The 25,177-nt window shown below is 47.3% G+C and overlaps 1 protein-coding gene across 3 annotated transcripts in view; it reads right to left on the bottom strand.

Annotated features, from left to right (window-relative positions):
• The window catches only part of CACNA1E (calcium voltage-gated channel subunit alpha1 E), a 475,242-nt gene that overhangs the window by 46,139 nt on the left and 403,926 nt on the right, over window positions 1–25,177 (bottom strand). For all 3 annotated transcript variants that reach the window (XM_070591752.1, XM_070591754.1, XM_070591753.1), the window contains 10 exons: window positions 23,281–23,443; window positions 21,962–22,091; window positions 21,311–21,370; window positions 20,425–20,531; window positions 7,552–7,648; window positions 4,348–4,508; window positions 3,685–3,822; window positions 2,638–2,839; window positions 1,649–1,813; window positions 887–997 (listed from right to left, as the gene is read on the bottom strand). In XM_070591752.1, coding sequence (XP_070447853.1) covers window positions 887–997; window positions 1,649–1,813; window positions 2,638–2,839; window positions 3,685–3,822; window positions 4,348–4,508; window positions 7,552–7,648; window positions 20,425–20,531; window positions 21,311–21,370; window positions 21,962–22,091; window positions 23,281–23,443 — 1,334 coding nt within the window. The remainder of the gene's footprint in view (window positions 1–886; window positions 998–1,648; window positions 1,814–2,637; window positions 2,840–3,684; window positions 3,823–4,347; window positions 4,509–7,551; window positions 7,649–20,424; window positions 20,532–21,310; window positions 21,371–21,961; window positions 22,092–23,280; window positions 23,444–25,177) is intronic.

Genomic DNA, 25,177 nt, shown 5'->3' with positions numbered 1-25,177 from the left:
ATACACACATAATTTGAAATGGTAGCTCACACACGAAATAAGTGTGAAACAGCTGTCAAGTGGGTTTTATCTGCATCCCACTGATCTCACTGTAAATGCTGAAGCAAGGTGGGAGCTGGCAGAGAGGATTATTTTGTTTATAGGACACTGAAGCAAAAGGCCAGGTTTGCTTAACACTCCTGAGAGCAGACGCAAGATTTTACAAAACAATTATAATTACTTGGGGAGAAGTAAAAAAAAGGAGCCTTGCCAGAAAAACTCATCCCAGCCCTTCCCAAACCTGATTCCAGAATACCCCCCACCTTTTCTCTCTCACCCATATACACACACACATTAATGGTCGTGAACCTTTGCAAGTTTAAGTAATAAAGATTTATTTTTGTTGGCAGAAATTACTCTTCATGCAACTAATGGGAGGAGGACAGTTAAGTAAAAATCTATTCTCTGCTATGTTTAAGGCTAACAGGGACAGATATATTCCCATCTGAGTTATAAAATTTTATACCTTTTCCCGGTAAATAAGCACTCAAGGTTTATTAGTTTAATCCTTGTTTTGTTCCTTATCGACATAGAAATCGCAGTTCTAGTAAGACCCAGTGACTGTCACCCCTCGATCACTGACAGAATCTGACAGGACCAGAGCTGATGGCTGGATGAGTATGGAGCTGGGGATCTGGTTTCCTTTGCCCTTTCTCCTAACACCCTCACACATCATCTTGTCTCTATGGCAATTTATTGAGCAGTCGATGTGAGCCCACCATTAGGTGGGCAGGAGTGTGAACCATTTCTGGAATGGCGGTAAGCACCTTCCTTCCAACAAAGGCTGGGAATGCACCTAAAAGGAAGGGAAGACAAGCGTGATGCTGGGATAGATTCCGTGACATACCAAGAAGCCAAACGCAATGATCTTTAGGACACATTCCAGGGAAAACACCATGGTGAAGGCGATGTTCAGGTACTTCAGGGCCAGTTCATAGGTACAGGGAGCAGAGTAGTACTGCCAGGAAGAGAAAAGAGGAGAGAAAGAATCAAACCCGTACGGTGAGAGGGGTATTCTGTGTCACCGAGACTGGCCATCTCTCATCCCTGCCCTTGGGGGACACCCTAGTGTGTGGTGTAGGAGGAGAGATGGGCATTGAGTGCTGGAGAGAACTACGTATCCTGCATAGCAGAACAAAACAAAAAATAGGAAAACACAAACTATGCCCCACTTAGGCTACTTATTAGCCAAACACCCTGTCTTCCTAGAGATGAAGGTGGGCAGGCAGACACATTTTCTGGAGTTAATTACTTTACCATTTAGTACTAAATAAGATCAAACCTCTTCCAGCACTCCTTTGGAACCCCATGATCATCTGTATCTCTGCACATTTCCAGCCTTGTCTAGATCTGAATGCCCTCACCACCCTTGGTCTTGGGATTTACTGGACTGCTATTATACGTTTCACTGCATTTTTCCCAAAAGACCCAGAGGCTGGGCTGCTGAGCGAGACAAGATCAAAAAGAGATTCCACAATGGAAAAGTAGGTAAGGAGGCAACAGACTGGTAAGTTGGAGTATTTCTGCAGTGTCTGGGGTGCACACACAACTGATCTGTGAGGGAACAGTCACTGAGGTTCAGCTCGTCTGAGCACCGCCACCCTCTCACCTTCATCATCAGCACGATGGTGTTCAAGGCGATCATGGCCATGATGGTGTACTCAAAGGATGGGGACACCACAAAGTGCCAGACACGGTACTGGAAGGTGTGCCTGTTCTGCGGCATGTAGCGGGTGAGGGGTTTGGCACTGATGGCGAAGTCGATACATGCCCTCTGTAGGAAAGTCATGGTTATTAGTGCAAGCTCAAATTCCCTAAACCTTGCACATTGGTGGCTCTCTGTTAGATGGTTAGAAGAAGAGGACTATATGAAAAAAAGGGTAGGGCTGGACAAGCAGAAGTAAAAATGGCACCAGGGATTATCTGGACAAAACTATAGGTGAGATGTCACTCTAGAGGAACACAGAGCTGGAAGGGTTCTGTCACATGGGGTAAGGACTTAACGGTCATTGATAATGTCCTTTTTCATGGCCTGAGGCTGAGATGTTTAGGGAGGAAGCCTTATCTGATGCCTTTAGTCAGAAGTAGAAATTTCCCTATGCATTCTTATAGCACATTATTTGCATTTCTCTTATAGACTCTAACAGTTTCTAGTTCAGTTCTCTTACAAAAATAATGAACCCTACAATGTGCCAGAACTATGCTTGCTGCTAGAAAAGCAGTAACCAGCAAGCCATATTCCCTGCCCTTACCTCAAATACATGTCACAGACGGACACAGCCAGGTAAGCAGATGTCTTAATGCTGTAATTTTGGCACACTCCTTTTACCCCCATTTCTAGACTATGCACTGCATAAAGGTAGGGATTGCATCTTAAACTCTTTACGTATCTTCCAGGTCCCTGTGCCTCACCCACGTGCCTTAAACAGAGCCGATGCTCAAAAAGCGTTTATTTAATGACAGAATAAATAATTTTTCCCATCTTCTCTCTGTAATTCCTAGTGAGGTTAAGAAAATTCAGTCTTCCTTCCTAACACTGCTGTCCGAGAGTCCTTTCTGGAACCCCTGAGCCCCACACTCTAGACCACTGGTTTTTACCTCATTCTTCTCCAGGCTGCACTCCTCCATCATCTTGTCACCTTGCTCCTGGAAGGTGATGATAATGAGAGCCACAAAGATATTGACAAAGAAGAAAGGGAAGACTACAAAATAGACCACGTAAAAGATGGACATCTCCATGCGGTTGCTGCGGCTTGGGCCTCGGTCTTCCTCTGTCACATCAACAGAATGTTGCAAAACTCTGTGGGGACAGAATGATGGGGCATGGATGGTGGATGGCAACCTGGGCAGCTGCTCTGACTCAAAGCGTCATTTGGATGTGTGCCACCAATTATATTTTCTTATCTGACCTCCTTATCTTTGCAGAGCCAGTATTAATTTGGGGGGTCCATATTAACCGAGTTGGTGACGATTCAGGGACACCCAATCGCTGCTCTTCCTAGCCCCTCTTCCATCATGCACTCAACTTCTAAGCAACAGAGTGACATTATTTTATAGTTAAGGCTGTCAAAGTCAATACCAAGAGACTCCTGGATTTCCATTTGGCATTTTGCTGCCAACTAGAGTATGCTGCCACCAGAAAGTGGTATCTTAGTAATTGCCAAGTCTCTGTAAAATCAGCCTTCAGCTATGGGCAGCATAAGAAATTGCATTCTGTTGTCATCTTTAAAAGAGGTGTGTTCACAGAAAGTGTCTCTGGGTTCTTCCAGCTCATTCTGAACCCTCAATCCTCATGTGCAGAGCCAACTTGGAGGACAAATCTGTTTAACATGGCCCCAGGGACTCTCCCAAGGGGTTCAAAACTCATTTGTTCTATGGAGTCTGATAGCTCCACTCAACTCTTCAATAATTGGCTAAACATGAGGAGTTTCAACATTTCCCTGACTGTCATCTCCTTCTCAATTTTTGCCTTAAGGCTTTTCATTCTTCCTCTCTTCTGCCTCCCTCGCCCACTCATCACCACTTACTTTCCCCGGTACAATAACAAAGGGTTAGCCTCATTCATCGTGAATCAGCTTCTCAAGGCAACCACGTGGTCCTCTTCTAGCTCACAGACAAGCATGCCAACTCAAACTCATCACTCACTGAGGCCATCCTTCCCCCGTGGAGACAGTGAAGAGGGTCAGCAGGGCCCAGATAATGTTGTCATAGTGGAACTCATGGCGCTTCCATTCTCGGCCTTTGACCTCCATCTTGTTTTTCTCATGATCTACATAGTTGCCTCTAAAACCAGAATAGAAATGAAATAGGGCCTCTTCACTATAGCTCATGGAAGATTAAGGAAATTCTATGGACTTCAATAATGTAGGGTAGTAGTGATCAGCATATGAATGCAAGGAAGAAGGAATTTTATTGAAGGCAGTGAATTATCATGGAATAAAAATGAGATTTGGTGCCCAATAGACATGGAAGATTAAATCCTAATCCTTTCACTAGTTGCTGTGTGACCTCAAACAACTTACTTAAGTTTTCTGAGCCTTAGCTTCCACATCTATAATATGCAAGAAAATCTGTCTCAAAAGGTCATTATAAAGATTTAAAATTAGAAACTGGATGTAAAATACCAAGTACCATGTCTGACACAAAAGTGGTGCTCAATAAAAATTTAGCAACCTATTTTGCATTTTTCCTAAAAGAGGAATGGAGACGGATAAGAGAGAAAGAGCAGACTTATCTATAGAGGGTCAAGTGGGCCTCATCGGAACACCCTTTGGCAGAAAGTGAGTGGTCTGTGCTGGCGGCACTTACATGCACTCTTTCTCGGTGTCCTTGGAACTGTCCGTGCAATAAAAGAACTTTCCCTTGAAAAGCTGAACTGCGATGACAGCAAAGATGAACATGAAGAGCTTGTAGACGATGAGGATGTTGAAGACGTTTTTCAAGGAGGTCACCACACAGTCGAACACAGCCTGTGGACAGAAGTAAGGAGCCCTGGGCTGTGAGTCCCTGGAATGGCCTGTGCATTTGCCTAGAGCCGAGTTAGGGCCACACCACCACCCGCCAGCCCCACTGAGAAGGTGCTCCAGGAAATATCGCCCTACTAAAAAGTGACACTCATGGGGTTCAGAGCCGGCTTCCAAGCTGGTCACGACTACAAGGACCAACCCCTGGGAAGGGAACACATGCCCTGAATCTGAAAGTAAACCCAAAGCAGAAGAGACCAGATGGCATCGGTCAATAGAGGGAGTCCTCTGAGGAATCCCATTAGGTGTACTCCACTTAGCGTGAAGCGCAGAAATTTAGTGCAGAAAGGGATCTCTGAGATCATGAAATAGCTTGTCCCTGACCTTACATCTATTTGGTGACATTCTTAGATTTGATTTATATACTGAATATATATTGTTTTCTCTTTACCTTTCTAAATGGACCAGAGAGTAATAATAAACTATCATCTCTGTTCATTTTAATGATAATTTGTAATAAGTTCATATAGTTGTCCCAATTATATTCGACACTTCACATAAATGTTCTCCAGCTTACAGCTGGCTGTGTTGGGGATGCAGATTCAACAGATGATGTGGGAAGAGACCGACAGCTGCCCTCTCGTAGAGATGGGAGGATGCGGCAGACAGCATCAGGGACTTGGACTTCCATTAAAGGCAATGGATCTGCCTCTGGAGAATCCATTCTAGGCCCTAAGCCGCGAGGAGTTACATGGGAATTTGACACATTTCAAGCCATTTTTAGGTTATTTTCTAGGTTTTTAGGTTTGGCTCACTGGAGAGTCTAGCCTCATGGTGGCGCCACATTTGTGCGGTTCGCTGTTCCCAACACTGGTGAACATTGCTGGCTTAATTAGTTCAACACTGCGGGGAATGTGAGTGACACGCAGCCTTGTGGAAGCATCACAGCCACCTACACTTCCCTCAGGTTACGGAGCTGCAGAGAGCAAGAGGAACCAGCACTTCCTAATTAAATGGAATTAACGGAGATTGTGGTCACCTTCCCCAGCCTGTTAACTAATCTCATCACGCCATCTGCACTCTCCTCAGGACCCCAACACAGCTCGGAGGAGATGACACAACTGGAACCTGGGCTGCAGCTTATGGCAGTGGTTAGGGCCCCAGGCCTCCCAGCCCAATTCTGTTGGGGGTAGGGCAGAAAGGAATGAATATTTATGGGCACTGACCCAGGCCAGACCCTGTGCTGGGCCCATTACCAGGCGGGAGGGTGGTAATGAACAGTGTGTGAAAGACTGCCCGACACTGTGGGAGGTGCCTCCCCCAGGAAGGAAGGCAGGGCAGTGAAGGAGGAGAGCGGGCAGGGAGGACACTTCCTTTGGAGCAGGAGTATCTCTCCTGGGGAATCCATGCAGGCGGGCCAGGGCCCTGGGCTCTCAGAGGAAGCCACATCTCAGTCAGTTTGGGGCTTTTCAGAAATGACTTTCCTTCAGTCCCAAGCCTTTGATAAAACCCAACTGGTTTTACCACCTCTCTGCAGAGCCAGAGGGCCGAAAGGGAAGCATGTCCTGAGGCCAGTATGGGGTGGTGATGGAGGGGCATGGAATATCAATATTATAAGAACTCAGTGGGAAAGGGGAATTGGAAAGTGAGGGGGAGTTGAGGTCATAAGACCCCTCCCCCAGCTTTGTCCTCTGTGGCTGGCTTAGGAGATCAGGCCCAGGCAATCTAGAGGGATTGCTGGGTTTTCTTACAGGGACCACCTGCATCAGCTTATTTTGTCCATATCACAAATGTGTCATTACAAAGTATCTCCATTTTCCAGTTCAAAGAAAGTCAAAGAAAAAGTAATTTGCTCTGGGTCGGCTCCTAAGTGCTAGAGCTGAGCCTGGCACTCAAATAGGTTCCTTTCCACGTGGACAGGGGTTATCAAGACACATTCCAAGCCCTGCCCCTAGAATCTGGCTCTGTTGCTCTGCGTGGGCCCAGGAATCTGCACTTCAAGAAGCATCAGGTGACTCTGATGCAGGTGGCCTGTGACCCACTCTTTGAGGAGCACTGCACTAGTCTCTGACTGTGCAGACAGGTAATTCAACCTGCTTCCTGGGAAGCTTGCTGGCGTAGCCCCTGAAGGCTGGGTTTAGGCCTGGTGTTGCAGCTTGCTTGGCTGGGCAGCAGCAGGGGCACTTCAGGGCTGTGAACCGGGAGCCCTGGTCCTCTCCTGAGTGGCAACTGGCTGTCATTCACAGGAACTCAGGGAGGAAGAATTCTTCTCCCATGAGGCTTCAGCTTCTGCAGCAGCAACGTAAGTGTGTGAGGGAGGCAGGATTCCCAGGCTAGCAGACTCAATGACTCAATGGTAAAGCAGACCCTGAGGGCAAGAAGGCTCAGGGAAGGAGCCTGGGGGTGGGGGGGCGTTGAGCATGGCGGCACTGGTCAGGGAGCAGGAGAACCATGATAATGTACCTATGAAAGTGCAGCTTCTGGCAACAGGAAGAACTTAATTAATGATAGCTCACTTCCCCATTTCTTCTCTGCTTCTGCCAAAAATGACTCTGCATCCTTGGGCAAGTTATGGGCCTATCTGTGCCTCAAAAATATGAAGGGTCAGGGCTAGAAAATCCTTTGCTTCTCTAGAATTATGAGGAAAGAAACCATTCCAGGTTACTTGGCCTGACCCAGTGTGCAGACCACAACACAGACAGACGGCCCCTGAGGCTTCCATTTTGGTGTTCTGGGGCCACCTTAAAGACACAGGAGGCTCCAGGACAAAGGCAGAGAGGCCTCTTCCTGGATGACATGCCACAACCAAAGTGTATAAAATACCACCTGGCTCTGGACTCAAGAAGCAAAAGCCCCCTTATAGATTTCTTGGGATATTGGTTATTTTCCTTTGAAACTAAGACCCTTAGCTCAGGCAGATGCAAAGAACCTCAGACCCTGTGTGAGCAAAAAGAATATTCCCAGAAACAATTCTCCAAAAGCAAGTCAACCAAGGCTACAGAGAGAGGATGGAAGGAGATTTGATGGGAAGAAACTTGGCAAATGTTACCTTAAGCTTGGGCAAGCGCTTGATGGTCTTCAGTGGCCTCAGAACTCGGAGCACCCGCAAAGACTTGATGGTCTTGATGTCCCGCCCCTTGTTGGTTCTGCAGGGGAGAGGCCCCCAGGGAATCACAGGACAGGGGAGAAATAAAAGCGACATTCACACTACTGCATTACCAGCAACAGGGTAAAGGGGGAGCAAGGTATCCAAGAGGCCAGAAATTGGGTCAGAGTAGACTCCTTCAGGGAGACCCCACAAAACATGCACTGAGAAAACTTTCAAATCGCTCCTTGGTGTGCGCACACTCATATGCACACACACCCACGCATGCACACCCACACTCACGTACATCACACAGTGGAAGACAGTGGAACAGGCACACATGCACACACAGAGGCATCCATGCACATCTGTTAATAAAGACTTCCTCCCCCTAATGCCAGAGTAATGCTGCTCATCACCACACTGGCAAACTGAAAATGGAAGACAAATCAACTAGGGAACAGGACTGGTCACCCACTTCGGACCCTCACTGTGCCTAATCTAGTGCTTCAGTAGCAGGCTCTCAAATGATACTTGTTGAATTGAGAGTAAGTCTCATCAGGGGACCTGACCTAGCCCTTTCCTCAGCTCTAGGGTTGTCAGCTCTGCACAGTTCATTAGTTCAGAGGAGAACAGGCTGAGGAAGGGTGGTGGGGACACGACACCCTTGTTGTGCTGGGCTGCCTGCTCTGGAGAAAGCATGTCATGCAGGCTCCTTGCCAGGACCTTGGCTCAAACCCCAGTGATCTCTGTGTGGCTGGGTCTTTCCACAGTCCCTCCTCGTTTCAGGCACTGTGCACCTAGCGCAAGCTGCAGGGAGCCACACAGCTGGAGAAGACCCACATCGCTGTCCCTGCCCCTTCATCCTTGCCCTATGGCTAGTAACTCTCCCTGCTCAGCTTCCAGGAAATGTTTGCCCCTAATAGATAAAAGACATTTCCCTTTTTATTTTTAGGAATGAAATGAATAAATCAACCTGCATTTCTCTCTCCACCCTGCTCATCCCCTGAGATCTCTGCATTCAATTCAAACAATTGCAATTTGTAAAACACGCAGATGGTAGGAAATGAGACTCTAACCGTGAGCTCAGGCTCTGGTTCCTGCCTCACGTTGGCCCAGATTACCATTACACCAACAATCGGAGGAAACAGGATCCAGAACATCAGATGGAACTACATGGGCTTCTGCCCGCTTTTTACCTGTCCTTTCTGTCACACCCACCCCCCAGGAAGGAGAGCAAAGTCCATCAATTCTTTCATACAAGGCAAGATAGGAAGACCTTTAATATAATTCGAGGAATGCTGACATTGCCTAGAACATGAATTTTAAGACCGTCTTAATGGTCATGGCCTACAAGTCACTTTTATTCAACTCTAGATCTGAATATAGATAATCCAAAAGTATCCCATTGATATGGCCTTTCGTATCCACAGGCTTTGTAGATTTTACAAATTCTTTTACTATATTAGGCTCATCTATCTACCTATCTAAAAAGGCAACATATAAGCCAAATACATACCCAAACCAGTAAGAATGATCACTTCCCAAAGAGGCTTGGCGACTCCTAATTTTTGTTCTCTTGGATATCAGTGAAAATTCACTGTTCCTATCAACTCACCACTCCTTTCTCAATGAGCCAGCTCCTTCCCTCCCAACCATACTTCTCCCTCCTCCAACCCACGCCCACCCTGTAGTTTTTACTTAAAGAAAACAGAAGAAAATATTTACCCCAAAGCGTTCCTATGGAGGATCCAAGGCAGAAAGCAGTGGCGGGGGGCGGGGGGGGAGTGAAGAGAAATAAAAGTCAGAAAACTTCAGGGAGGAGAGAGAACCTCACACCACGAGAGAAAACGGAGAAGCCTGGGCCCAGGGGATGCTGTTTACAGCCTTGGCACTTGCGGAGTCCACACACTTTGTGAAAGGAAGGGCCAGCACGCCATTTGCTCCACATTCCCCTCTCCAACCTGCCAAGGCCCTTTGCAAGCACCAGTGGAGCTGCCTCTAACTAGATGGTACTCCCCATCTTGTACTTTATTCCATGGAACCTAGTTTAACGGAAGGTTTCTAAATGTAGGCTTTTCCTTCCATTTCCTTAGTAGTCTTCAGACAAACTCTTTCTACTTCCAGTGAATTTATAAGAAACCAGGCTAGGAGAATCATGCCTGCTCAGGGCCAGAAAATGTCTCTTGGAAAGGCGTTTCAAGTCATAGTGGCATATTTATGCTTATGAAGGATTTCCTCTGAAGAGGGACACACAATCAGTCTGAGAGAGCTACTCTGACATCTCTCAAAAGTGCAGATGAGCAACACCATAAAACCTTCTCGAAGTATGAGAGATGCATTGTCAATCAAGGTCCTCATGTCACATAAAGGGATGCCTTTTGATAAATTAAATGACCAACTGTCCATCATCAGCTATTTATAGTGCAGCTTGGAGAAAAATCATCCCAGCTCTATCGGTGAGGCTTAACAACGAGAACAAAAAAGGGCAAGGGCATGAATATAAAATATTTGAGATAGAAATAATGAGAGCTAACTTTTTAAATATTTATTCTTGGTAGGACTCTGTGCTAAGCACTTTCAGTGAACCTTTTTTTTGGACCTCCTAATAACATTAGGATGTAGGTATTACTGTCGCCACTTTGCAGATAACATTCAGAGAGGTTAAGTGAGTGCCCAGTGTTAGCAAGTCAAGCTGGGACTTGAACCCAAGTCTGTATGATGCTTGGAGCTCTTGCTCTGAGCCATTAAGCCTCTGCTCCAGTAGGTTTTGGTTCCAGGCTCTGTCAAACAGCTCACCGAATTCTAGAGCTGGAAAAGATCCCTGAAATCCACTTGGCTGCAAAGGAAACTGCAGCCCCAGGAAGATGTGCCTGCGTCAGATCACTCGATGAGTGAGCCACAGTGCCTTGGGTGAACTGGCCTGCTGCTATGAAGAAGTGCCTAGAATTCAGGCTATGGTTCTTAGTTGCTGGTTGCTGTGAAGGTACTTTTCCCAAATTTTTTCACTGCACCACAAACCTATGTTATACCACCATATGCCACAAGCAAAGACTTCTAATGACCATTTTACTAAGTAAATGATCCCATATTCAAAACTATATTAATGTTCGCTGTAAATGCCAAATGAATGGTGATTTGGGAATTAAACCCAAGGCCTTATAAACTTTAAATGCCTCCTGTGATAATCTGTAAATGTGCAGAGGGCAGAGATAACATCTTCCCCTCAGTTATAATGGTGTCTTCTCATGCACGAGACTGGCACAGGGTAGGTCAGCCAAACACACCCTTATGCATTCATATAACAGCACTGATGGAGTCCTTGATGTATGTCTGGCACTCTTCTAGGTGCTGGACACACAGTTGCGACCAAAACAAATGAGGTCCCTAACTTCTTAAAACTTACCTAGGCTAGCAGGGAAGGCCTCAAGTCAACAAGGAATAAATGAAAACATAAATTGCAAGCTAAATGCCATGGGGAAAATGGGATCATTGGATTAAAAGTTTTACCGAAACAACTACATAGGTCACCCTCTTTTCCCCAGGCTACATTCATCTTGAGAAAAAGCTAAGGGAGAATCTTCCGTATCCCTAAAATGAGAGAGCAAAGGGAGATCAACGGATGGGCAGGTGGCCCAGGGTCACACACTCCAGGGTTCCGCATTTCCTTTAGCCCAAGTCCTTAACCCTGAGAACTTTATGTCCAGTAGCACCTGAATGAGTTCTCAAAGGTTCATACTCATTGACACCCATCCTATGAAGGAAGGCTCAATAATTCTTGCTCCTCCTAAACCCTAGATAAAGGACAGAATTTGCTCTCTACAATTAATTTTGCCCCAGAATCATAGTATAAAATATCATGCTGTGGAACAAAGGGGATCTCTGACCAGTGTGTGTGTGTGTGTGTCTGTGTGTGTGTCCCTTGTTGTGGAAAATGGGGTTCCTTGATGGTACACTCTGCTCTTAACAGCTGATTGTAGCTGCCAAGGTGCTGTAAGGGGGTGCTACTTGTCCCATTCTGACTCCCACAAATTTGAGCCAGGGATAGTAATCAGACACAGGCCAAAAGTAAAATAAAGATTAGTCATTGCTCTGCACAACTTTCCAACAGTTCTCTTATTGCAGATGAGCCACTGAAAAGCTATGATTTTGAGTGGTTGCAGAAAAGCACGTTTGTATTCTCAGTTTTGTTAATATATGTTCAGCACTAATTTGAAAATTATCATTTGAAATGAAAGGAATACAGGATAACAAAGCCACAGAGGCAGGACAAGTCTCAACAATTCAGCCCCCATTAATTAAAATATGTCATAATTTACACATGGGCTGGGCCAAACTACCTTTCCCAAATCCATGAAATAAGAGTTATTCAAGCCATTATCAAAGTCAACAAGATTGCAAGGAGGATGTTTTTATCGAACTAAGAGGACAAACTCTTCAAGCACTTTAATTGCGGCACATTGTTTTAGAAATAATTTCTATGCTTTTCACAAATCATTTAAATATAATCATTTGATAACACTTTGCTAGTCTTTGCTACTAAATGTATACTCAGAATTTTTTTTACACTGCTTAGCTAATTAGTGAAATTTTACCAGGTTTAAAAAATTGACTGTAATGTCAACATTTGAGGATAATTTCACATGCTAGGATGTGCTGGTCCCACTTTAATTGGGACTCAATTGGGCCACTCATTTTACCATTTATTTCCTACTTATTTGGTACATTCCTCACTGCTCTCCAGAAAAAAAATGCCACATTTCTCTTATGTCTCATCAGTAAAAGATGAGAATTTTCCAGCTCAACTGTCAAGTTGCCCTCCAGATCTTTCATGTGTTATCACTCATCATTCACTGTAATCTTGCTCTTCAGTTTCCTGGTCCCCCTCTTCTCAAAGGACATGCTCTCAAATTGGTTTCTGCTAGGAACTGACTCTCCTTCCAAGGTGGGCAGGGCAGGGACACCAGGTTCTGAAGAATCCTTCCTCCTTGAAGTGGAATGGCCCTCTGCCCTCCCTCACGAGCCCAGGAGGGAAGAGCACAAGGATTTGAAGGCATCTCTTGGAAGGGGAATGGACACACTTGCTGGAGTGTAAGGATAGAGGAGGGGTCATGCTATGAGGAGCCTTGAGCCTTGCTAAAATGTCTAGACTATTATTTGGTAGGCAATAACAACTACTGTTTATTATGCATTTACTAAGTGTTTGGCACTATAGTGGACACTGAATATATTTTACCTTATTTAATTCTCACAAGACCAAAATACAGTTTTTTTAAAATTTCTACTTACAGATGAACAAGTAGAGCCTCAGAGATTTAAGGCAGCTAATAATTAGTAGTGCTGGGATTCAGACCTAAGCTTACCTGACTCTGAAACCTATGCTCTTATTTACGATGTTACAGTGCCTTTTCATACGGGAACCACTGGAGGGTTTTAACCAGAGAAGGGAACAGCAAAAGAAGCCAGTAGTTCCTGAACTCAAATAGTGAGCTCTCTATCCCAGTATCCTTGATCAGCCTAGGGTCTGCAAGGGCTCATGGGAGGAAACAGGTACAGATGGAACAGCAAGATGGACAAGGACAGGGATGCCTTTTTCCATCTGGCCCACAGGTCTACAGGCTGGGGAGAGACCCATACCAAGCTACCACTTTGAGTTTACACAGGTTAATGGCTCAGAACTAACCAGAACATCAGAGGTGGAAGAAAGCTTGATGTATTGGAGAAAGCCCTGAACTAGAAATCAAAAATATCAGTTGTTTAAGAACTGGCTTTGGGGCTTACTATTCAAATGAGTCAAACTAGTCAAGCTTCAGACAATCCATTTCTCAACGGTAAAACAGGACTATCAAATGATAAATTAAGTAAAGAGTGTGAAAGCTCTTTAAAAATTCTAAAGACCCATGGAAATGAGGCAGAAGTTTCCTCCTTTGCCTTGGCAATGCTTGTCTCTTGAGAGTGAACTCTTTAGGACCTGTTGGTAAGGCTAGTTCATCTGTTTGTGTGAAGAATCTAAATTCAGCACTTTGACCTTGTCACTGCTTAGCTGCTGCCATTTGGGGATTATTTCCCTCCTGACCCATACCTCAGCATCTCTTGGGGTTACCCATGAGCCCTAAATCCTTTGTGACCCTGTCATCTTTCTTTGCCCTGTGACCAAAGCACTAGCTCTCTGCTAAGTGACTAGTGCAGAATCCTTTCCTTCTTGCACATGGACCTCAACCAGTTCCCTGGACACACTCATCATTACCTTTGCAAACTTCCTCCTTTGCAAAACACAGCACTATACTCTAACTGGAAGGTATTTTTGTCCAAGCACTGAGAAGCAGCAGGAGACATCAAAGCATATAACTGTCTCCTAGCAGTATTGTTATTCAATCTGGTGACCTGATTTGTCTTGCTTCTTAGTCTTCATATTCTAAACATACCCAAAGACCCCTCATCTGCTGATCTTCCTAAGAAGGCCTTGGTGCAACCTGAAGTCCAGCCAACACATTCCCCCAGCTGGAGACTAATTCGTAATGCTAGGCTGTGCCTCTGTGAGTACGGATTAAGCAGATGGCTGGCAAGTCACATGATCCGAGCTGATACTTCCCAAGTCCCATCATGAAATCTTCTGACCTGAGTTACTCTAAAACCTAATTTTAAATCCAGAGGGCATTGTGATGGGTGTCTACTAATCCTGCAGGACTGGGCTCTTCACACAGCTGTGAGGACTCACCTCCTGTACAGGGGGATTTTTGCATGAGTCTGGTTAGCCAAATTGTTGGTTACCACGTGGATACAGCCATGTTCTCTGACTGGACCATTTCATTTTGCTTGGTTCTGTGGCCACAGGCTAAGATCCCATTTACAACCAACCATCTCCCAAATTCGTGCTTCTTAATAAAGAGAAATACTTGGGTACTCACACCCATGGCCTTCATATGATAAAGGTCTCCAAGTACACATTCTACAGAGGGTTCCCCAGCATCACCAACGGCACACGCAACAGACAAGATTTTCCAGTGCTCATCCAAAAACATACGAGCCGAGGCTTAATGCCAAGAGCAGGTAGATAAGCAACTTCTCTCTCTCAGATACTCCCTCCATGTGGCTCTCACACTGACCCTCCTTATTCCCTCCCAAAGCCCATTTTCGAGGCTGCTAGGGTATAACAAAGCAGTGAGCACCCCAAGAGTCCACGGCCATTAATCATCTTTAGTGTCCCTGCCTGGGCACAAAGTCAGGTAAAGTCACTCTCAAGGTGACTCCTAAAGCTGGAGTCTCGAGGAACAACATCCTTCTATCTCCTCTCTGCTGGAAATTTCCAATTCCAGCTCAGCCGGCATCCTAAATCCACAGTTAATGGGCTACCTGACGGCTAAATTTAATTTTAATCCTTCATTCGCTTCCACAGAGCAGGGGAACTGGATGCCCTGTCTGGCTCAGTGGTAAATGGGTCTTCTTTGCATGAAGCAGGACTTTGTCCACTCTTTTTTCTTCCCCTACAAGATTAATGTGTAGTCACAGCTTCCTTTGGGAGACTCCCCTTTCAGTTCCAGAAGAGTGGAGGCTGTCAAGAAAGAAGCCCCAAAGGCAAAGCCTGAAGTTAGAGGGGGCCTGCCTGAGACATGCACAGGGAGTGAAGAACAGGAGGACGGGTGAGCAAGGCGCAGGGCGGAATGTCAGTTCTATTGTTATTAGGCTCTGCTGAGCGTAAGCACATGCTAGCTTTTCAATTCTAAATATTTACTCCTTTCTCACGCGTACTCATTCACATCTTCACAAACACAAAGCCCCAAGTGCAAAACCAGAACCAAAGTATCATATTCTATGGCTCCTTAGGGCCCTTCCAAGTCTAAAATTGTCTGTGCCTGTGTATTTCACTGAATGCATTCAGAACCGGCTCTGCCACGATGGCTGGTTCTGAATGCATTCAAAAGACTTTATTCATCTTAGAGACTAGGGCAGAGTGTCAAGTGTCAGGAAAGTGACATACTTCAATGAAAAGAATGTAATAAAAGCTAATGTGGGAATTCCGGTTTCTTCTGGCATCAAGAGGCAGATTGACTCATGTTTTTCCTTTCTGGCTAAAGACTGAATAATGAAAGGCCAAGTGCGGCTGTGATCCAGATCCCCTGCATGCCAGGGAGTCCTGACCTTACCTCGTGCCCCACTATGATGGTGAACGGCAATGGGAAGCTTTGGCATCCGCTACCAGAGAGCCTGCATGACTCTGACTGATGCACAGGCCCAAGTGGGGGAGGAGGTGGGAGCAGAATTGCTAGTTATTTTTCTTTTAAACTGTTGGTGCTGACAAGCCCTTATAAGCCGTGAGTTTACTATTTAGAATCCAACCCAAGAGATCTCACTTGGCGACTTGATCTGAGCCAGTCAAGTAACTTGTAGAGCAAGGGAGGTACAGAAGCTGAGGGGCCTGTGTTGGAGTACAGGACCACAGACACATTTCTAATCCTCTCCTGCACTCCCTCCCAAGGTGCTGTCCCCACCCACCTACCTGCCCAAAGCCTTTCACTAAACACTGAAGACATGAAACCTAGGGCCAGACAGCATCACCATTACTGTGCGGGATCCCATAAGGCTCATGAACTCAATCTGGCATAGTGGCCACATGATTCCCCTCCAAAGGAGCTAACTCTGGCGGCGGGGGGTGCCCCAAAGTGAGGGCATATGCCTGCTGTGCAGATACCCAGAAATGCCAAGGCTGGAACCATCTCTGCTTTCCCACCCAGGAGGCTGGGAGGCAGAAGTGATGGCAACAGGCTGTGAGGAAACTGGCAAAAGCAATTTCTGGTCCTTCCGTGTAAAATAATCATCAAAGAGAAGAATCCATCTTTTTCAGATAGAAAAAGGTAAAAGAGAAAGGTTTCATAAACCAAGTCACTCACCAGACTTTTCCTGAAACCTCAACGAGGAAAAGGCACAGTTGGGACATTTATAGTTGGCAAACACTCTGTCTCCATATGGCCCAGAAAGTGGGGTGTTGTGATGGCAGTGGAATAGAGAGAGCCGTACCCAACCTCTGCCAAACTCTGCCCACCTCCCTACACAGGCCCTGGGCTTAAGGAAGGAGAGCCGAGTGTCCTTATAAATGCTTTATAATGTAAAAGTGGACTGGGAAGAACAGGAAAGTTGCGATATGAGTATCTTTCCGTTTATTTTCTTACACCTTGGTATGCCCAGGCTTATAAAATAAATCCCCTTCCCCTCCTGCTCAAAAGTCAATAAAGTTCCCAAATGGAATTCATCAGGTTTACATTATAAAGAATCCCTTCACTTGACGGATGCAGCTATGGAGAAGAGAGAGTTCTCTTTGGCCACTACATAAACCACATATATGCTTATAGAAAACATACATGGTGCCAGTGCAGACCTCCGCAGGAGGGCTCAGGGGGCCACGCGGCTTTCTTTGAGAATTCAGCTAGAGGCCCCTCCCTCCCGTTGGTTAGGGGCCTTGCTCTTGGGATTTGGGCTGGGTTCTGAGAAGGCTCTGGCTGGCTGTGGTAGAAGGGATGCCAAGTGACCTCTGATTTCTGAGGAGCCACATAAAGGTGTTACCATGGCAATCACCATCAGTTCTGCTTAAAATGAGCAACGGCCTTTGCAGAAGCCTCAGTAGGCTAAGGTTCAGTTTCAAGGAGGGGGGACTCTCCTTTAGGAGAAGGCAGGAGTAAGGTTCTCTGAATGGTGGACAGTCCCGGGGGCAAATATATGGCATACAATAACGAGAGTCGTAACTACAAGGAGGGAGATCCTTGAAAAGCCTGTAGAAAAACCCACATTTGGTTTCCTGTCGGCCTGAGCCCCTGGTCATAGCCCCCCACTGGGACATAGGCTTTATTCTGCTGTCTGCCCCAGGCCAGGCCCTCCCTCTGCTGGCAGGCAGGACTCTGGCTAACCCCACCAAAGTGATGGGAGAGCTGAATTCTCTGGTGCCCTTAATGAGGAAAAGTAGAGAACAGAGTTAGGAAGTGTGGGCACACGAGCGAGAGAAAGCATTACCTGAACCTCAGCAAACATGACGAAGGCCACAGAAGGGGAAGTGTGAGTCTGTTCCACAAGCAGGAGAAAGGGGAGAGGAAATGTGCATGGCAAGCTTAGAAGGATGATAACAAAAGAGCTGGTGGATGGAGAAGGATGAGCAAGTACCATTTACATTTCAGAGAAAAATGAACAAGTTCAAGAAGTGACTTCACTAAAAGCAAGTGATAGATTATGACCCTCAATCCATCACATAAGCGTGGATCCCAGAACCAGGGGACTCCTGGATTCCCTGAACTGTACCTGATCTGAGGACCAACAGAGAGGCTTCGGCTCCGGGGCTGTTAAGGCTTCCCCTGCCGCCAGCACCAAAGCCACCACCACCATGTTTCAGAGGACACAAAAAAAGAACAAGACAGGTGACAACCCTCCAGCCCGTTGTCATTGCTCTGGATCTGAGGAGAGACAGCTGGACTGTGGACACGGGGCAGGCATGCAGAGTTCTCTAAAGTATACCTCCTTCCCACGGTCACCAACACACCTGCCTGGTTTCCAGGTACACAGGCACAGGCCTGGGGGGGGGGGGGGGGGTGTGGGTGTGTGTGTGTGTGCGCGCGCGTGCGTGTGTGCGTGCTTGCGTGTGTGTGTGTAAAACAACCAAGTCTTGGAAACCAGCCTGTGTTCATCTCATTTATTTGCATGTGTGCATCAACATACACTTTGGTATGAGATTTGGACTTCATGATGTCATGGGAGAACGGAAGGAAAAGGAAGGGAATTAACATTTATTGCTCACTCACACTGGTCAGGCCCTGTGCTAAGCACTTTACACACATGATTTTGCCTCTGTTTCAGAGATGAGAAACTGAGGTTAAGAGGGTTAATGTCTTGCTATGTTGCTCCAGGACATGAAAGTGGTAAGTAGAGGGGCTAGGATTCGAACCAGGGTCTGCCTGGCTCCACAGGCCACATCCCCCCTCCCACTCTGCCCTGTCACCCCCAAGGCCCTCTGTTCTTCCTAAAGATGGGTGGGAGGGGGCAGTTCTTCTGTGCTTCTCTCTCCTTGTTCTTTATTTCTTCAAAGAGAGACAAATTATTTTACTGAGATCAAAATAAGAAAGAACATTATGGCCAACAATGCGTGGAAATGAACTGATAAAATGAGAAGGGAACCTGACCTTTTAAAAACCCAAGGGTAATATTCATCTCTAACAGAAAAGGTGGGCCTCCTTAGGACAGAGGCGACTTTAACGCTTCTTTCAAAGAAGAGGAGGAAGAGGAGCTGGGAGTCCTCTCGGTAGAGCCAGAGGTGCCTTGATATTTAGCTCGCTGTGAGAATCCGTACAGCATCTGGATGCTTGGGAAAATACAATGCTTTTGTGAAATTTCCTTGGGAACAGCTCAACCTCATCTAATAGGAGGCTTTCTTTGTGAGGAGCACAGATGATTCCATGTGACTCTAATGGGGTTAATACACTGGTGCACATGGGGCCAAGGGACACTGGAGTTGCCCTGACTGCCAGCCCAGATCAGGGTCACAAGCCACACTCTATCCGGCTCTCCTTTGGAGGATTCCCCACGACTGGGCAGCAATGGACACAGTCCACTTCCAGGTTCTGGGAGATCTTAAATTCTTACCACAGCTGGAGACCTGTCAACCCTCCTATACGCATGGAGCTCCCTACCGTTGGCCACTTGAGGAACATTCCTTCTTAACTCTCACCCTACCTTTTTCTCTGCTAGAATGGACAGGGATAGAAGCTGACAGTGCTTGGGGAGAAGGCAGGATGGATGGTTCCTTTCTGACCACTACTTGGCCTGGGGAAGGTCAAATCTATGGAAGGATTTTGTTCCTTCCATTTTGTAGCTGCCATCAATGAGGGCAGTTCCCAAAAGCTCTCCTTCTGCCCCATCACATAGTGCAGGCAGCCATGCTTAGAAGACTTAGCTTCCTCTTGTCCTCAGAGAGGCTGGAAGGAATTCTATGCCACCCAGAAGAGGGTGAAGCTACTCTGGCAGTGAAGCAAGGGACAGACAGAGTCCAAAAGGCTGCCATTCATCTTCTGGGGCACTCAACACATCAGCTTAGGCAAACGGCCCTGACAACATGCCTATTTCCCATCTACACCCTGGGGGCCTGGGAGAGCCCTTTCCTTGGCTAAATTCCACAGGAAATGTCAAAATGTGGTTTTGACCCGCTACACCTGGATCAATGATTGAAAAAAAATTCCTCAAATGTAAGGAACAGGGTTTAGTCACCTGAATGGTTTAAGACTGTTTTTCTAAGTGTTATCAAGGAAGGTTGGGAAAGTCTTTCCTTCTGGAGTTAAACATATTAACATGGTTCTTACAGCCCAGGAATAGCTCTGGGGTACCCCTGCTCATGCGCAGAGAATCTCCCCATGCCCAGGATTCTGTGACCTCCAACTTTGCTCTACCCTCTGCATTTTTCTTTCAAGCTAATCCTTTGTTTGACAGAATCAAGAAATGAAAGGGGACATCAGCTGTCCATCCCTGGGTCCTGCCCTGAGCTCATGAAGGCACTGCCCCACGCAGGTGAGCACCTGCCCATGCTTACTCATCTCCAAGAAAGGAACTCCAGGGCCTCTGACTTCTCCCTAGTGACTCTCTCTCCTGCTCCTTCACCAGTCGTACCCTTGAGGGCATGTGAGCTGAAGCTGTAAGGCTTTTAGGAGCTCTGCTGACGGCAACTGGGAAGCAGATTTCCAGGGCAGCATTCTGTGGCACCACTCTGAGTGAACTGTTTCTCAGGTTGGTCCTGGAGTAGGCCTCAAATCAGCCAGAGTCTCAGGAACAAGGAAGGGAAGGGAACCGAACAAGAAAAAAGTTACTTACGCCAAAGCAAAGGCCACCAATGCGCCAACCACCACCACAAAGTCCAGGATGTTCCACAGGTCTCGGAAGTAGGACCCATCCTGCAGGATCAAGCCCTGGTCTATCATCTGCAGGAGAAGGATGTGAACAGCCACAGATGAACCAGGAGGTGCCAGCAACGTGCACCCTGAGCTCTGGGCTCCCCATGACAATGTCTCCACTGCCATCATCTCCACAACCAAACCTCCCTGGGGACCTGAAGAGCAGGAGGGCAGGTTTCACAGGCTCTCTCTGCCTAACTATGAGGCCTGAGGTCCCTTCTCATAGCCACCAGGGTTCAATTAGACTCCTTGGTTCTGAAAGAACCCTGCCACATTTCTCCTCTCATTAGTGGTTCAGAGCACCGGGCGTCGCCACACACACACAGATGGGAAAAATCCCAGATGGGTGAGACTGGGAACAAGATAGAAATGTGGGAAGTTAGGGTGGTGGGGAACAGACTAGAGGGCAGTGAGTGTGGTTAGGACTAGATGGAGTCTGGGAAGATTCATCTCTCCCTCACCCTTTGCCTCCTTGACACATACCCAAGTTTAAATCAGGAAGCAGTTGGGGAGGTGACTGTGGTCCCCGAGTCTGTCTACACTCCCACTGCCCGCCTGACAATGGGCCAGGCTCCTCCCTGGGCCACATCCACAGGTCTGCACCAGTCCAAACAGGTCCATGCAGTCATGTCGTGCCAAGACAGACTGTATCAGGATTCTGAGGCCAGAGGAGGGGTCGGCAGAGGTCCTCTGAGGTTCTGTCATTGGCCGGTAGATGACAGCATTGGGGAAGGGCACTACACTAGAGGAGCAGACAGGTGACCCATCCAAACCCCGGAGCCCAGGTGTTCTCTGGAGGCTTTTACCTTTATAACCATCTCGAAGGTGAACACGCCAGTGAAAACATAGTCAAAATACCTCAGGACCTGTAAGACACGCATGGCGGAGGGAGGGGGATCGTGTGAGGCCACCAGGCTATACACATGCCCGTCTGCCCATGGACACACGCAGCCCCCCAACCCCACTCATCGTAACTGCTCGTTGGATGCAGGGAGGAGAGGAGCCATGGATACTGCTGGAACTGCATGACCCGCTGGCCAGTCCTTGGCCCTTCCCTCCCCTTGGCCAGAACTTAACTTCTTGGGTCTGAATTGTCCCACAAATCTCTCTCTCAGGACCTGAATCCTTGTCAGTTGCAATCTTCCTCACCTCCCTCATACCTCCTGATATACACCCTTGGGACCTCCAGGAGATGTCTCAACTTCCTGTGGTAGAGCTGCCCAACTTCAAACACATCACCCATGACCTTAGGTCAGATCCCACATCCAAGCCCATGGGTGACTGCAGACCCACTTCAAAGCCCTGGGTGGCTCTGGGTGTAAGGTCCACCATGAAGCATAAAGGCACACAGCGTGGTTGGGAAGTAGGGGTGGGACAGGGAGAGGGATGCGGAGGGCATGGGATGGGGTGGGTACCAGGGCTCTATCGAGGCTGGAAAATGGCCCCTGTGCACCCACTTTGTTGCGCTCCGAGTTGGTCAGGACAGGGTCCTCGGCCGCCAGGGCAATGCTGCTGGCTGCGATGACCAGGAGAATGCACATCTCAAAGTAGCGCAGGTTCACGATGTAGTGGCAGGCCCTGCGAATCCTGAAGGGTGGATGAGCCCGCTGAGCTGGCCCCGCTTCCCTCCCATCCCCATCCCCATCCTGTACTCCCCACCCCCACGTACATCAACCTCTTCTAGACAGCCAGGCCCTGGCCAGAGGAAGCCATGGGGAGAGCAATTTAATTTCTTAGGCACCACCTTTGATTTAAAGCCCCAGTGGGGGAAGGTAATCAGATTGGTTAGAGGCTGCAGTACGCAAGCCAAGATACATTATCTGCAAGCATGTCTGAGCCACGGGGAGCAGCCAGCACCAGACTACACACGCTCAGGGTGGCTACATGGTGCCCTCCACTGGATCTCAATGTCTGCTCCCCTACTGTACAGAAATGGGGGCATAGCAAGGAAATCAGAAGAACCAAGAAACATAAAAATACACCTTGATTCTAAGATTCCTGATGAAAGCAGCAACAGGTTTTCATTAGCTCCAGGCATTGCAATTAAAGCGACTATATTCTACAGATAGCATTCTGGCCTCGCGTGCCCTTGACATACCTTAGGCCAGATTCCATCTTTCCCAGAGCCCTGCCTGAACAAGGCCCATGTGGCCTCTGAAAGCCTTCTTGCCTTCCTAGCCTCAGAAGCTGGTCTATGTGTACATCTTGCTCACTTCCAGGGCAGAAGGCAGTTTCTCTTTCAAAATTCCATCTTACCTGAATCAAACCTTCCAGACTCTTCTCTGCCATCCCCATCTCATGCCCCTACCTCTGCTCTGAGGAACACGTCCATTTCAAAATCCATATGTAGGGCAATGGGACCAGTACACCTAAACTCCAGTGGATGATCTAATCATTCCAGGCTCCACGTTGTCAGCTCTGTCCACCTCTGGATATATTTGGTGACACATCCCAAGGAGACTTCCTTCCTCCCCATCCCCCTCACGCCACCTACTAACCAAAGAATAGGAGAAGGGTCCTTTCCTGATGACATTCTCATGCTTTCTTGTCTTAAAATAGTCTTTAGACTATGGGCACACAGTTCAGAGGCTGTTCAATCCCATGACCCACGTCAGCCAGTGAGCACTGGATGCTTCAGATGTCTGGCCACATCCCAATGGGAAGGATCAGGAAGATGACTGGGTGCTCCTCTCTCGTCCTCCTCATCACCCTGCCCCGGCTCAAACCCAGGTTGTGTACCCTGGCACCGAAGGGGGGCCATGGGGGTGGGTCTTACGGGTTGGTGGTGCTGAAGATGAACATAGAGCTGTGGGGCACCATGGCTTTGCCCGTCTCACGCTTCTCCTTCTTCTGCTGCTTCTTCTCCACCTCCTCCTCCTCCTCCTCTTTGATCTCCGCCTCCTTCAGGGGACTGGCTTCTCCATCCGTCTTGTTGCTAACTGCAAGAGGAACACGTCGAAATCTTCAGAAACTTTGCTACATGCGGGAATGGAGCCCTTCATTTTCCACTGGGGAGGGGATGGAGAGGACGGGAAATGGCTACAGGATCGTCCCCAGCAAGGTGTCCTGCAAACCTCAGGGTGTTTGTTAGATTACACTGACTTAAGCCCTGCTCTCCTCCTAGCCTTATCCTTGCCCTCATTTTACGTGCTATAGCCTTTTTTGCCATACAAATAATAATAGTCATGTTTCCCCAGGTAACAGGAGAGTAAACAGAATGGCTGTTTCTGTTGTAAAGTTTATGAAATTTATTTATATCTAAAATCTTAATTCTTTGTATATATTTGCTTACTGAATTTTCATATCAAAACACCCTGAGTGACATGTATTATTATTCCCAATATATAGATGGGAAAAGCAAAGTTCAGGGAACTCAAAGACCTATCCTGAGGTTATTCAGCTAGTATGGGCTCACAATTCAAAATTCTGTATCCTTTCAACAAAACCCCACTGCAATGGAAGATTTGAAGAAATCATTACTCTGTTGGAGGCTGCCTTTCTGGCTGTGCTTTTTCCAGCCATGATTATGCAGAAATGAGGATGCAATATTCATGTGAATATGGGCCCATGACCGGCTTCCAGGATTGAGAGGATGAAGAGCCAGAGACTGAAGGGGGCTCTTGGGCAGCTGCTGTTTCTGCACTCAAGTTACAGTGTGGGGTAAGCAGCAGAGAGGGTGCGTCTGTCAGAGTGGGGCAAGGGACCAGTCAACCTCTCCCACCGTTCCCATTCAGTGAGTGACTCCACCCTGGAACCTTGTGTAAGCAGCAAACCTCTGAGGTTCTGGCCCCTTCAGAGTCCTTCCAAAAGGTAAGCCATACAAAATATCCAAAGACCTCTGATAACATGCTCTTACCCACAACCAAGGCCATGCTCGAGAAGAACCAGCCCGAGAAGGGCAACAGAGGGAGGGTCAAACCTTCCTAAGGTTGTTTCTCATAAAAGAGGATTCAAACACTTATTTATTAGAGTATAAAATTCAACAGACACCAAAAGGCTGTGGGTCTGAGATCCTGAGACACTCCCCAGCCAACCCCAGGGGCAGCAGACACGGGAGATTTCACTTCTTAAGTAGTATTGGCATTGTGAGTGTAGAGAAGGTGAAGGAACAGAGATGGGGCAGTTGAAGAAAGAAGAGCAGGGAGAGGAGGCTGTCCTGTCAAAAGAGAAAAATATGGAAAAAGTCAGGGAGGAAATAAAAGCAGGGGTGGAATCTTGTGGTCACAATTCGGTGACCATGGGGCAAGAGGCGGGATTAATGCATAGATGGGGTAAGGTTAGGGTAGGGATGGGGTGGGGGTGAGGGGTGGGGTTAGGGCAGGGACAGGACATAGGGTTAAGGCAGGGATGGGGTGTGGCATCAGGCAGGGATTCAGGGTTAGGCAGGAATACGGTGTAGGTTAAGTGCTTTTTTGCTGTGTTTCCCTTTAAGGTCTGTAGATGAACATCCATTGCCTGAGGGAACTGTGAGAGAAAGTGTGACTAAAAGCTCCTAGGAGGAAAAGAGTAGATAAGAGTAATAGAGTCATAAAACATTAGCACGGAAAGACCTCTGACATCATCTGGTTCTGTGCTTTCACTTTGTAGAGGGCAAACTGAGGCCTCGAGAGATGCAGAGGTTTTTTGGAGGCCGGCCCTGAGCAGAGCCAGGGCCAGCCCAGCCCCGCTGACAT

This window comes from Equus przewalskii, chromosome 23, assembly GCF_037783145.1.
Source record: "Equus przewalskii isolate Varuska chromosome 23, EquPr2, whole genome shotgun sequence".
Lineage (NCBI taxonomy): Eukaryota > Metazoa > Chordata > Mammalia > Perissodactyla > Equidae > Equus > Equus przewalskii.
The sequence above is the reverse complement of the archived record's forward strand: the minus strand, read 5'-3'. Positions and strand labels throughout refer to the sequence as shown.